This window comes from Aythya fuligula, chromosome 9 (genome assembly GCF_009819795.1).
Source record: "Aythya fuligula isolate bAytFul2 chromosome 9, bAytFul2.pri, whole genome shotgun sequence".
In the NCBI taxonomy this organism is placed as follows: Eukaryota; Metazoa; Chordata; class Aves; order Anseriformes; family Anatidae; genus Aythya; species Aythya fuligula.
Genome location: NC_045567.1, coordinates 7,967,731 through 7,982,640, shown reverse-complemented (window position 1 = coordinate 7,982,640; position 14,910 = coordinate 7,967,731). Strand labels below are relative to the sequence as shown.

The window sequence follows — 14,910 nt, the reverse complement described above, 5'->3', positions numbered from 1 at the left end:
CCAGCATAAAAGTTCAAACAATCTTCAGTCTTATACCACCACTTAAGACTAATAATCATTGTACAAATCAAATTTATGGGGCATAACAGAAATTCTCTACCTCTGAAGCTATAGAGGGCTGCAGAAGAAAAGGTATTTAAAGATGACATTAAACAAAGCAAAAAAGGACAGCATGCCTTCTGCTGGTTTTGAACATCACACAGAAAACCCAGCTGCATATCCACTTCCAGGTATTAAATGCGTGCACATTTTCAGAATGACTCGTCAACATAAAGACTTACAATTCATAACTAAACTTGTGAGTCAGACAAGCTGGCAACAATTTTCCTTCAGGATAGAGAGCCACCAACTATCTTCACAGCTTACAAGTTCTTCTTTGAAATACCACTTCATGTACTTACTGCAATGTATGTATTTTTGCTTCTTACATGGAGTAGAAGGCTCAAGAAACAGAAAGGCAACTAAAAATATATCTGTTTTATTTACCAGTTTTCTAAAAAGCAAAGTCATAAAAATTAGTCACAAGTGGCAAAACCAAAATATATTGCACAGTGTACAGAAAACATTGTTGACATGTTGACAAAGTGTCATCACAAGTAAATCATCTTACAACAGTTTGGAAAAATTACAGCTTCAGAATCTTATCTATAAATGGAGGCATGTAGATTTAAAGTTACAGGAAAATATTTAATACCACCCTGTAAATGCAAACACTTTAAGGATGCAAGATTAAGTCCGTAAGTAAGCACATCCACAAAATGCTCTAAATATACTTCTCTCTTCCTTTCACTAAGTTATGGTTACAAGATGGTCATTGACAAAAAGAAATGAGAACAAAAAAGTAACAAAACAACAAAAAAACCACAACCAGAAAAAAAAAAGCATGCTAAAGCAAAGTTCACAAAGTGGTTGAGAAGTCCCTGAAAAAAATTGAATTATGATGCACTCCTTTATATAAAGCTTTTATTTTTCCCAAACCCTGGTCCAATTAAAATTGTGTTTACTTGTAACAAAAAAAGGAATACGTAATATGCTGGTATAGCTGCACTGTTCCATTTATGATTAAAACATTTAATACAATGGACTTGAACTACAACGTTTTTCAAAGTTTCTCATTTAGTTTATATTTACAAATAGTAAAGTTTGACCTTGCTGAACTATTAAAGACAGGAATCAGATCATACTGGGTAGTGTTTCACACTACATTTACATACTTTAAGTTGTAATTCTACTTGTTTCACAAGTTCACACTCTTTGCTAACTGAAGAACCTGCCTCCTTTGAAAATTTCTTTATGACACTGTCCAATTAATAACCAATTCCCTTACACATTTCTTCTACTAAGCAAATACCAGTTGCTTCTTCATGTTTTTGGTGGCGTCAGATAGACCTTCAGGTCCTCTTTGTATAAAAAGTGGACTTTTTGTAGAATGAAAATAACCTTAAGTTTTGGTGAAATGTTATGCTAATGAAAACAAAAGAAAAATGAAACACATTCCATGAAAAATATTTTAAGACAAACATCAAAAGTTAATTGAATTTCTCCATGTTTTTCACCTCCAAGACCTACAAGCTGGCATCTAGCAGTGGTGCAACTAAATGTCCTTTAACTAACCAATATTAAGTTACCTTTTCTCTTCCCACATCCAACATGTACAAACAGTGCAAGAACATAAAGCGCATATATTCAAGTTGATACAGTCTCAGAGGCATTAAAATTAAATCCTTTACAGCAAAGGATTCCAGACACACCAAGTTTTAGATTATGCAGTTCAAATATAATGAAAGTCAATGGTATTCTCACAATCTATTATAAAAAGCATCTTCCAATTATGATAAATGGCTAATCCTTCCTTGCCATGTGCAAGTTTGATGTATGTTTAGCCAAACAGAAAAAAAAAAAGCAATGGCCAACTTCCTGAAGGAACAAATCAAAAGGAAGGTAAAAAGTTATACCAAGCGTTGTCTAACAGTCCCAGGAGCATAGGCAATTAACCTCTGGGGTTTCAGTTTTTAAATCTTTATGCTTAAAGATTTCCCATGTATAAGTTCTCAGAAATGATGCTTCAAGATAACAATCAGTTCATAGGATCACAGCATCCATTTAACAAAAGGCTACAAAGTAGTCAACACTCACCCATACTTTCTTACATATCCATGTAAATATTTTAACCGAAGATCATTTTACAGAAGTGGTTTAACATTCCTCTGAGACAAGAAGTGTTACTATAGTCAAAACTACAAGAAACAAATAAGATGAATTGACTGGTACGCAAAGGGCAAGTGTGAATTGATTTTCTGGAAGGTTATTTCTTCTACTATGCTGGACCACTTCAGATATTAAGAGCAATGCTAAAGAGCCACTAAGCAAAATGCCTAGAACAATGTATAATGCTGAATCATTATCCAAAGGAGATTTGAAGAACTGTTATGTTCACAACGGGATTTGCAGTACTCATTGACCCACTCAGTAGGCATCAATGAAAGCTTTTATAAAGAAATACTTGAGGCATGTAAGTGCAAAATATGAGTCTTTTTTAAAGAAAAGCTATACCATCTTCAACAATGTCCTTACTGGGAAGAGATTGCCACCATTTAAAAAGAGATTCTTTCACAAATGACTCTCAGAGCAAGAAAAACACATTTGTTTTACGAACCAGATTCATCTTGCTAGAAACAAGATTAAAACTTTTACGGATCATCACCATAATTTTGAAGCAGCTTTAAAAGCAACAGGCTCAAAGGCTATGTTTGTTCTTCACTGACTTGACTCAGAGAAACCAAGTTGTTTTCCCCACTGTCTTCAATCATTTCATTAAGGTCCATTTCGTGGATTTCTTCATCATATGATGTATAAAAGTTGCTCTGTATATTGTCCTCACAAAAAATACATTCCTAGAAAAAATATAAACATTAATAAGTCAAAGGAAAAAAAAGCTTTTCTAAACACTAATCCATCTGTACGTGAACCCTTATTCCAAGGGAACCTTTAAATCTGTGCTACACCCAGTGTATTCCATTCCCAACTTTTCCCACACAATCATTTTATAACTTGTAGTAAATAATATAGATACTTGAGAGCTCTACTGTAAGCAGTTATGCACAGATCATTTACAATGCTGACATTTTATGTGCACTATAAATCACATTCTCCTACATTTGATTGCCAACAGTGCAATAATTTGTTCACATCAGTTGCACTGCTAGGACTTCACTGCAGTTCTGTTACTGACTTTTGAAATGACTATGAACAAAGGGAGTCTCTCCATTTGATAGCTGATCAGGGAAAAAAAGCTACAAGTGATGCTCAGCTTAGGGACGCAGAATGCAGTCAGTCATTTGTACATACAGTGAAATTCACAGATAGGCAATACAACTGAAAGGATGCCATTTTGTTTTCCAAGCCATTAATCAACTTATACAATCAAGACAAGAGTTGATCCTGCAGGAAAAATTTAATACAAAAGTGAATGGGAATGCCCTGTTCCTCTGCATACTTTAAAGAAAGTTTAAGTTAGAAAAAAGAAAGCCTAAGTTTCTATACACAAGATCGAAGTTTGTTTTTCAAGTCATATGAGATTTTTCTTTTTTAAAATCAGTGCAGCCAGAAGTTTTATTACATACAAAATTGCAATTAGATACAAGAAAGCTAGAAATAGCAAGGACATCTCTTACACTGCATTCACCACTATTTTAGCTTTCCCATTGGAAAAAGACCTGTGATAAATTAAATCAAGCCTGAAATAAACTTTTTCCCAGCATAACTGACCAAGCTTTTGCAGCAGCCAGAATGGAAAACTAACACAGGCAGCTAATAATTTAAGTGTTGTTATACACGCAAAAGTAACCAACTCATTTAAACTTACAGAATTAGCAACAGTTTTTGGCAGTCCACCTTGTTGGATCCATGGATGAACTTCAATGAGCTCTCTTTTCTGTTCTTCTGTAAATTTTGGCTGTAGTTTCTGCATTTGCTTTAATTTCTGCTTATCTTCTTTTAAGACTGTTTCCAAATCTCTGAAATAAAATATATTTAGAAATTGAGCATGAACAGTTTCTGGGCTTTATGCCTACATAAGGTTAAACAGATACTAACATTTTTAAAGACTATTTTTGTTATGGAATGTTAAGCTTATAGATCTTATATTAGAAGAAAATTAAATGTGATTATTTCAGTAGCCTTCTACACTTGCAGACAGCTTTAACATATCTCTGCTGGCTCATCTTTCTAAATCCCAGTGAAAACAGTTTCCTTAGAACTATTCATGCAGCATCACCAGTGAAACAAAGAACTACAGCTTCCCCCTGCTGCAGTATGTTCCAAGTTCCCCTTCACTAGGATGACAACCCAAAACAGACACCAAATACATGTATCAGACACCAGAACCGAAGAAATAAGGTATGTTTAAGAAGGCCATCAAGAATGGATTACAGTTCAGGACAGAGGAAGAGATTTAGAAAACGCAGCTCTATGTCAGCTGACAAAGCTCCTCCACACCCCACCTTGACTAAGAAACTTAGAAACAGGAGACACCCCACACCCAACATTTACAAGCTGTACACATCTGTAAGAGAAGAGTTCAGGAAGATTCCAAGAAACCCAGTGTTAATTTTTTTCCTTACAGCACACCTAAGAACAGATGAGAGAAGCCAACTGGTTCTTGATTGCCATGCTGTGACAATGTAACTCTTCTCAGCTCAGCATCCTGTTTTATACAGGCACTATTCATTCTTTGCAAGCTTTTGCTACTCTTACAATCCACTGAAAGTCCCAGCTGTAGTTGTCAGCTCCTCAGGGTACAAGAACTGGGTAATGCAAAGGTACTTTTAAACCCAGAGCAAAATTCTCAAGTTCTTAAGATGTGTTTTCTATCTTTCCTGATCATTCCTATGCTTTTATGTTTTGAAAACTGTTTCCCCCCCTTCCAAAAGGCTTGTCTTTACTGAAGCTTTCTATTCCTTTCAAAATACCATTCACTGCTTCCAAGATATATGAACTAGATTAAAAAGACCTGCAAACTTGTCCCCGCTGTATCTGCTCTTTTCTATTGAAACACTGAAAAGTATTTTACAAAATGTTTTCTGCTAGGAATCTTCAATTTTTACCTTCGACTTCCTTATCTTATTTGAGAGGGAATATAGAAACGAATAAATAGAATGAATATGTGAAAGACAGCACCTCAGGGGTGGGGTGATGCCACCAAACCAAAAGCCACCACCACAAGGCAAAGAAAACAGCATGCCACTGAATGCTGCATTCCAAGGACAACACTGAGTACAGATCTTCCTCGCTACTGCCTCTCATTAGATATAATCAGTATGCTTGCCCAAATCTATTGATTCAAGGATTTCTAGAAAATAATTACAAATCACTAACTTTGCATGAACTTAAGTATGCATACAGCTAATTTAAACTTAGGTAACAGATCTAAAATAATTACACATGCACCTCTATATAGGCCTAATCAAATAATTCTTTTTTAGGATATATTGTGTAGCATGCAGAAGATACAAAGGAAGCCAGAATTCTTCTTGACACCAAGCTAAACATTTAAACAAATTCTCTTCTTTTGAGACAGTAATTCATATCTTGTACACATAAGCATTTCATGAAGTACTACAGCATGAGAATTACCGAGAAGGTATCTGGTAAGTCATCATAACAGTGTCATCTGTGTTCGCCATCAAAAGCCATATAGGATCCTGAAGGACATACTTAATGAAGTGCTCACTTTCTTCTATTTCTGCCTTCATTTTTGTTTTATGATGATTTTCTGAAGAGTCAATACTCCCGAAGTATTTGCTGGTATGACTAGTTTCACTACTACCTTTAAAAATAATTTTAAAGCTTCGTTATAAATTTTCAAATACATGGATTGTTTGAATATTTTCCAAAGTAGAGAAGGCTAAAGAGAACTAAAAGTCTAAATACAACAACTGTTTTTAAACAGACAAAACTCCCCTTCTCCCTTAGGTAACTGCTTTGTTTTTAAAACATGAATTTTCAAGCTAAATCTCTATTAAATCGCAATAGAAAAATAAACTAAAGAAGTCTGAAGTGAAACACCAAGGAATACGTTTTCCCTTTGTTATTCCATCATACCTATGCAGAATTTTACTGGCTATTTTACATACACAAAAAGTTCAGAAGTTTTACACTGTAAACCAAGCATAGTAGAAAAACTATCATGTGATGTGATAAAAGAAATCTAGACTAAATCGTGCCATGAGGATTAAAGACAAGAAAGATTTTTTCCCATAAAGCACTCAACGTTCACATTATGCTTGTAGTGCATCATGCCCCAACTCTTCTAAAATGCCAGGAGTATTCGCTGCCAGGGTTACCTGTTCTGCTCCCTGACAAGTCACAGCCATTAGAACCAGACCCTAGAGATTCAGCAGCTGCAGATACACCGCTCCCTGACGAAGCTGAGCCAGTGCCTGAACATGCATCTTCTTGAAGTAAAATGTCAAGCAGGACACTGGACATGGAGAGTGCATCACTATTTTGAGCATCCATTGGAGACTCAGCCTGGTGATAGGAAAGCAAGAGAAACAAACACAGAAAACAAAGAAAATGAAGGCTATTTCATTGCTAATTGCTTACGTTTATACATTTATACTTCACATTATAATCTCATATGTTTAATTATTCAAAGACAGACAATCAGTAACATATGCCAAGATCAACTGAGGAATAATGAAGGAGACTGTTTGGCTGACATATGGTCCCTTCCAGAAGATAGATATTGAAATACAATTTCTCTTTAAAAAAGGAAAACTCACTGTTTAATAAGGAAGGTATCTGCTACTCAGTTTTGACAGCCCCTACTGTCCTGGACTACTCAAAATTTAGCCAAATCCACTAAGACGTACTAACGGTTGGTTACTATACTACTATAGTCTACCTTGTATTTGCATGAACAGTCCCTCACTTGTTACTCTCAACACGTGATGAAAAGGTAGTTGTTCCCAGATGCAAGCTTACTAAGACAATTTGTATGTTTAAGAGAAAGAGCATCAACTATACTGATGTTGGTTATTTTGTTTTTTAAGCAAGCAGTTACAGCACTGCCCCACTTACCCCACTTATATGGAATATTCAAAGTTAACGTTGACAAAGAATTCAGCAAAAATACATACCAGCAGTGAGAACTAGCTTCAGCTATATCCTTAATGCTTTCCTGAACAAATGTCTGTCTCGCCCTCATGTTCAAGTGATAAGGAGATTAAGAAAGTAACGCCTTCCAGGTTTATAAAGAATAGGAACTAGCCTTTTGAGTAGTCAAAAGAACATGCCACCAGAATTAATATTATTTTGTTATCAAGCTTCTTTTAATCTAGTAGTGGCATCTGAGAGCATGCTGTAAGTTACAGACTATCACAGATGCACTTCTTTACCAAAGCGCAAGTCAGAAGGTGCTTATCTCTAAGCTTTCAGAGATGTCACGTAGCACACAGAATACTTTAGTCCACAAAAAGGCACTGGATGCATATATCACTGAGAAATTTCTCAGAAAACGGCATTTGCATGACCAGTGTGATACAAAACATTGTTTTCATTTAAAAAAAATATTTGTTCTCAAGATCATGATCTAGTTTTTATGCTCTGTCAATCAAGTTTGGAAGTTCTGCTACAAAAACATATAGACTCCATCTCTCTCTGTTCTCCCTCCATTCATCCCCATTAAGAGTCAGTATCAAGAATATCAGGTAAAATAAATCATCTAGAAACCAAGCACAGAAGTTAAACACAGACATCTAAATAGAAGACCTGAATGTTCTTCAGAGGGTGGAAGAAGCACATGAGTTTTTCCTTCCTCCTCCTTTACAACTTCTAGTGTAGGTACGTGCTTATGACTTTGCTGTGTAGTCTAAGTCATCTAATCAGCTGTTAGCATCAACACCAATTATACTTTTGACTGACTACTTGCTGTAGTTGAGATCTCAGGCATGCCTATAAATAAAACCATCCAATGCCTCCTTTCTTTTATCAGCAGCGAACCAAGTTCTACTCTGTAACTACATTATCACATGCAGTGAACAGCTGTAAGCCACAAGCAGAAAAGCATAAGGGAAGAAACAGTCACTCTAAAAGGTTTTGGTTGCATCCCAGTGACTTCATTAAAAAGATACCCTATGGAATCTTTAGACAACACTAATTAATTAGTCCACATCATCACCATTGTGGAAACCTTTACAGACAGTCATATGGAAACCTCAGATGGAGTACTATGGTAAACTCATCCATCAAATTTAAACAAGACAGGAAAAAAGGTGAAGTTACCATATGGCTTAGTACAGCTTTAGAACCTTAGGTAAAACAAAGGAATTGCTAATATCTGCAAACAATCCATTCATTACTTTGGCTAGTTTGTAAACAAAGAGGTGGTTTTATTTACATTAGCTTCTTTCTAAGCCACATTTACAGATCATTTCTCTGCTTCACATAAATTCACTAGCCCACAACTTTGTTAAATGCTAAAAAATAAAGTGCACAAATGATTTGAAATATATTTCAAATAATATTTCAAATTACTTACAATAGGCATATTTGAATTCAGATTAAGAAAGTAACAACAATTTTAGAATTCATTTCCAAGTTTCTTGTGTAACTTTAGGAGAACAACATTGTTTTAATTTTTAAAGGTTAACATGATTCTAATGATTAGATCTCACTTTGAATTCAATCTGCTGAAATTCAAGCTTGCTAACTACAGCTGCGAGTCCATCTCTGGGGATTATAGAGTGATTACTATCATTAAAAAATAAGGACCACAAAGTGATAGTTTTGAAAACAATGTACCAGAGACAAGGAAATAGAGGGGGGAAAAGAATCATTTTTAGGCATCTGTATATATTAACAACCTCAGATATTTTCAGAGTACAAAGACTTGGAAAGAAAAAAACAAAACCCACCATAAGCCCATCAGCATACTTACTGGTAGGGATCCCTTTCCACTGCAGTTATCAGTTGTCACGATTTTGCTGCCTATGGCTCCTTCCTCATTTAAAGCTCCATGAAAACCCGCAGGAGCTCCACTTTCCACAGTTTTTGTGGTTTCCTCTAATTGCAGAAGATTCAGAGGAGAACTACACCTTGACTGGAATAAAGGTGGAGAAGCCTGGTCTTGAGCACCCACTGACTGTGGAGTGCAGGAACGGGATGGCTCATTTCGTGTCTCTGTGGCAGGCACCTTTTCACCTTCTGCTGGTGCATTGTACTGGAATGGTTGTGTTGGAAAAAACGCCTGCTGCGGGAAAGGGCTGGGAGTACTGAATGGTGTCTGTGCTGGAAATACTGTCTGTGAGGAGAAAGGAGATGGGGTAGGAAAGTTGGCTTGGCTGTGGTAAAGCGTTTGAGGTAAGCTACTGTTCATCTCTGGGTAGACGTAGTTGGGGAGCACAAGAGCTACAACGGGTGTCATGAGGGGGGCAGAGAACTGGGATGGTTGCATAGGGCAAGTATTTCCAGAGTCTGGCAACTGATTAAAACCAGAGAGTGAAGTCTCAGGAGCTGGTGGCACAGTCCCTGTTGCTGGAAAAACGGGAAGGGGATATGCAGGCATAACGGTGGGAAAAGACATCGCTGAATAGCTTGCTTGTGAAGTGTCTGATGGTGACCAAGCAGTAGTATTTAAGCCTTGAAGAGGAAACCGATGGGGAAATTTAGTTCCAGAAGTTGTACTGTCTGAAGATTCCTGTGGTTTAATGCGTTTTGACTTCCTGTTTTTTCCGCTTTTCTTCCAAGGCTGATCCATTCCAGAAGTGCCATTTCTTTGTCCACGGCCACCTGAAGGAAAAAAGCCTGCATCAGGACGGGTCCCTCTGGAAATTTTAAAGATTCTCTGTGGTTTGGCATCCCAAGAAGTTGCTCAAAATTGTTATTCTTTGTAGTTCTGGACTTAGTTTACCCAAATGGAAGGATCTGGGAACAGATCAGGCTCACTCTTTTGCCTCTAGCACAAGAGCTGAGCACACTGGGCAAGGTAAATCATGCTGACACACCATGGGGGAAATACAAAAAAAAAAAAAAGAAAAAGAATAGCAGTGCATCAGTTGAGGCTCAAATATGTCACCCAATCAGTACAAAGGAGCCACTCCGATCACTTCAGCAATTACAATGAAACCAGTAGAAGAGAACTGAAAGCACTTCTAGATAGTTAAGGTCACGCAGGTCTGTAACTAAGAACATGAAGAAAAAGCAGCACAGAAGAGAAAGTACACATAGATAATAATTTTATAAGGGGAAAGAACATGCTACCTTTACAAACCTTAGGAAGAAAAGCATGGAACCAACCTTATTTTAGAAGTCTGCACCAATCAACTCTTCCCTAGGTGAAGGCTGTCAGTTCTCTCATTACAGAGATGAGGAAATCCATAAAATATCTTCTATATCTAAATATTTAAATATCTAAAAGCTGCACAAGCTTTAAGTTTGTCTAAAGCTTACTTAGACCATCTGAAAGTTTAGCAAGAATAAAGAACACTAGACTAAGTTTTTCCAGAGAAGGCTTCCTATGTCAAAGACTTGCATAACTATTTATATCAAAACAAAGATAAGAATCATGGGGGAGAAAAAAAAACAAACACAAAACCAAACAGATGCTCAGCAGTATCTAACTTTAGTTCCAGGTCAGGACTGAAATGGAAACAAAGTCAGGTCAATACCAAGCTCTTCTAAAAATGCCATCCTGAGTCCCTAGCCCTAACAAAACCAGTCTCACTATTACAGCTAGTCTGTTCCATTTTCATCTGCCACTGGTCACATTATTAACTTAATAGCAACCAAGCAATTACTGTTTCACCAATGACATGGTATTGCAACAGGAGAAACTGGATGTAAACCAAAGAGGCTGAAAAAAACAAAAGACAGATAGAAAGGTAGAAGGAAAAGAGCAGCAAGAGAATAGAGAATGCAAACACAAACACAGGAAGGAAAACATTTTAAAGTGTGTCTGTCTTGTCCCTTGAAAGTGAACGCATATCAGTAATAGTGCAATGAATAGATAACTAAAACATTAGTTACTGAAGCATAAGTTAAGAGCAGAATATAGCTTTTAATATAATCTTCAAAGCAAGACTGTCACCAGAATTTCTCTATGGACTTAAACACAGTACTGAACTGTTGCTGTTCCCTGTGGTTCCACAACAGAGCTAAAAATGCAAGCATCATCTCAACAGGATTCACCGCCTACATAAAGGCTACTTTTTAATCGTGAGAAGTATTGCCATACCACGTTCAGCAGGCCGTCCTTTGGGTTTATCTTGTAAGTAGTAATTGCAGTGGGACTGAAAAATATTAAATCTCTTTACTTCTTTCAATTTATTCAAAAAGCTCTGCTCTTCTTTTTGTGTATGCACTGCAAGGACTTCCTTTGTAAGCCCCAGTTTTTTAAATGACTCCTTTTCCTGATTTACGTGCACAGAGCTGGATGGAGGTGCAGTAAGTTGGCTATCCAAGAGTTCTGCTCCACTTGGACCATCTTCTATCATTTCTACAGAAACAGGAGGGAGAAAAACAATCATGATAAAGAACAGCTCTGGAAATTCACTTTAAGCTATTATAACCCGTACTAATTTCTCAGTAAGTTTAAGATACAAATTCTGTTCCTATTTATTCAATTTCCTTAAGAACATTTTAGATATAGGAAAATATAAGTCACAAGTAGGTTCTACGTGTTCCAATGTTTGAAGTTGAAACTTACTAGCAATCACCTTTTTGGAGATGACATATTAGCAGAAATCATACCTAATTCAGGTTGTGTTTTCTTGTCTCCAACATGAACAATGGTGCTACTGTAGCTGCACTGACTTGTGAGTGATACAACGCTTTCAGGCTTGCCAGGTAAAGCCAAAGAAGTTAAGTGAGCACCAACTACTGGGGGACTACTTGATTTGCCAGATGCCTTCAACACAGTAGGGCCTATTTAAAAAGAAATATGTATGTTATACATTGCAAATAAGTAATATGTTGCTACAGCTGCAGAACAGCTGAGACTGAACTGTGCTTGCTGAAACACAAAATGAGCATTTTACTTATTTCACAGAATCCAAAAAGAATGTTTTAGAAATAGGATGACTTCTGAGCAAACCAAATCCAATCCTCTACTTTCACACAGACAAACCAAATCTTGTCAGTGAAGGACTTCTTGATCTTTCCTGGGCTTTATCCATCTCTGATGGTATGACTTTAGAAGTTTCAAGTCTCCTCCAGCCTAAGAGTCTCCCTCCCAGCTCCCATCTTGTCATATACTAATCTCTCATTACCTGGTAATTAGCTGGCAGATGCTAAGCTTTGCTATGAACATCTGCCTACTTAAGTTTTCTCACCTGAAAACTATAAGCAGTAATCCAGCACACCATACCAATGCCTCTAACCAGCACCAAAATATGCCTTCTTTAGTACAAATACTAAGTGTAACACTGTAAGACCTAAAGTTTGCCTTTTTCCTGACTAGAGCATGCTAGTGACTTGGTCATTTGCAATCATCAGCACACCAAGAAGCTAGCGAACCTACATCCTTTCCTACCAGCTAGGACTGCAAAGACTCCAGGTGACAGCAGAAACTGTGTTCTTAACTGCATGATGCGAGTTCCACTACTTCTTCCTCTCTACTTCAAGGTCCTCCAACTCCTAAAGGATATTTCGTTCCTCTGTATGCTGATTATATCTTCCAATTGTATTCTAAAAACTACGTTAGATTTTTTTCTTCAAGCTTATCAAAAGAAAATATTGATAAAATAATTCCCAAGACCAGTTTTTAAAAAACTCTACTAGTCACCCCCTTTAATGAGGCTAAATCAGCAGGTACCTTGTTTACATGTAGCTCTCTACTAATCTCACAACTCTTGTACTAACCAACCAGTTGCCTTTTCCACTTTAGCTCCCCATCCACACATGGACCATATCAAATGTTACAACTAAATCCTAACAACTTACTGTTTTTGTTTTTTTTTTTTTTTTTTTTTTTTCTAGCAGACTTTGTAGGTACCTATCCTCAGTAATCCCCGTTGTTCTTCCATGGCTGGACAATTCCTTTCAAATGAGTTCTTACACCTCACACAGCACTGAGAATAGCATTCTACCCCTTTTATCCCTTTTTAAAAATTCCCACAGAGAAGAAACAGAAGTGAAATATGAACACTTAAAATGGAAATTTTGCTGCAATTAATCAGCAGACAGGGTCTTCAGCTGGTTGTTCCTAGAAGTACTGACTGTGAAATTAAGTTTTCACATGTGGTAATGATTCAAGCCCTAAAACTGCAAATCCTGCTGTGTTCTGTACAGTATAAACAAGCTTACTACATCAACAATCAGACGATTAAGTATTCAATTAAGTATTTTAATTCTAGTGAAAATGTTAATGTTAAAAGTTAGTTTATCAACATGTAATGTTAAGAAAATGGCTGAATCATCCCTAAGCTACACCTGTCATTATTTTGACAAGAAGTAACATCCAACTGGCTGCTAGAAAAAAATTGAAGTTGTAATGTAGAGATACCTCCCAAGGGCTGTATAGCATTAACAGCTGCTTTTTGTTCATGAACACCAGAATTCACACTTGAAGAAGGTTCACATTTTCTTTTTGCTGTACCAGGCACATTACAACTCTCCAAGTATCTAAAATAAAAGGATTTAGCAATATTAGATATGCAAGTCTTAAGTCTACAGATCAATGGTAATTTACACAGTAGTTCCTTACCTGATGACACTGTCCAAACAGCTAATCTGTTGATAAGAATACACAGGTTGTTCTTTCCAAGCCAATTCTTCAGTAGCCACATTTTTAGGAGCAGCTGTGACCGCAGTATCCTTTCCTATCGCATCTTTCACCTGAGCACCAGGACCACTTTGTTTTTCTGTTAAGAGATTGTTATTATGCAATCACAGCATTAATCTTTGGAGTTTCCCCTAAAATATCAGTCAAACAGTAAGAAATACATCTAAATGAGAACTTTTAGTATGTCAGAAATTAACCACTGTAAAGCAATAAGAAGTTTGTGACCTAGTAGATAAATATTGTGTAAATACCCTCCCTGTTCTTACAGATTCTTAGAGGTGTGAAGTTTAGTTCAGCTGATGGACTGAAAGGGAACAGACACAACTGATACAGAAGAATAGAGATCATTATAGATGAAACACTCAGCATGAGGACAATGCTAGTGCAAAAGTTATTGTTCATGTTTAGAAAATTTAAATCTGATCAGAAAGGTTTTCATTTAACAACTTCAAAATTCCTCAGGTTACATGCAAAAAGTAAAGACAACATCCATAAATTTTTCTTCTACCTAACAGAAAAAACATTTGACTAGTAGGACAAGAGAAGCTACAGTTAAAGTACTTCAAAATAACAGCTCTAGTACATGCCTTAAATGTATGTTATGTCACTGTCAATTCAGACAGCTGGGTCGCATGTTTTCCAGAACACAGTGCAGAGACTAAAGACAATATAATACATAAACGCAGCACTTTTATCAGTTAAGTATGATTAGAAAAGCCCCTACATTACATCACATACCATTGCAATAAACTAACACTTAGTTCTAGTGTCTTACCTGCAAGAGGCTCTCTCTTATGCTCCAGTTTTGCTTTATTGTCAGTGAAAATACGTTGTCCTTTATTTTTGACCTTCCTGGCATCTTGACCACTCTGAAAGCAGGTCATTAAAAACAGTTAGTATGAAATTGTTTCATGCATAGCAATTCCTCAGTAAGGCTAAATCTAACCTTAGTTAACTTCTACTTTACAGTTAGTCTGATCATGGGAGAAATCCTGATGTACAGGACTTTATTGTGCAGAAGCAGAATTTTAGGAACTAGAGAGAGCAGAAATGTAAAATAGTTCCTCGTATACAATTACTCCGTATTTTGTTTAATATGGTTGAATGATTTTGATAGGACAATATAA

The 14,910-nt window shown here is 36.6% G+C and overlaps 1 protein-coding gene across 1 annotated transcript in view; it reads right to left on the bottom strand.

The window, feature by feature from the left end:
- Positions 1–516: 516 nt before the first annotated feature.
- PER2 (period circadian regulator 2) overlaps positions 517–14,910 on the bottom strand; it is a 47,449-nt gene continuing 33,055 nt past the window's right edge. The window contains exons 17-26 of the mRNA XM_032193060.1: positions 14,559–14,652; positions 13,706–13,862; positions 13,505–13,623; positions 11,752–11,925; positions 11,237–11,497; positions 8,942–9,792; positions 6,345–6,531; positions 5,635–5,827; positions 3,866–4,016; positions 517–2,894 (exon numbers count right to left, since the gene is read on the bottom strand). Of these exons, the coding sequence (XP_032048951.1) occupies positions 2,745–2,894; positions 3,866–4,016; positions 5,635–5,827; positions 6,345–6,531; positions 8,942–9,792; positions 11,237–11,497; positions 11,752–11,925; positions 13,505–13,623; positions 13,706–13,862; positions 14,559–14,652 (2,337 nt within the window). The 3' untranslated portion in view covers positions 517–2,744. The remainder of the gene's footprint in view (positions 2,895–3,865; positions 4,017–5,634; positions 5,828–6,344; positions 6,532–8,941; positions 9,793–11,236; positions 11,498–11,751; positions 11,926–13,504; positions 13,624–13,705; positions 13,863–14,558; positions 14,653–14,910) is intronic.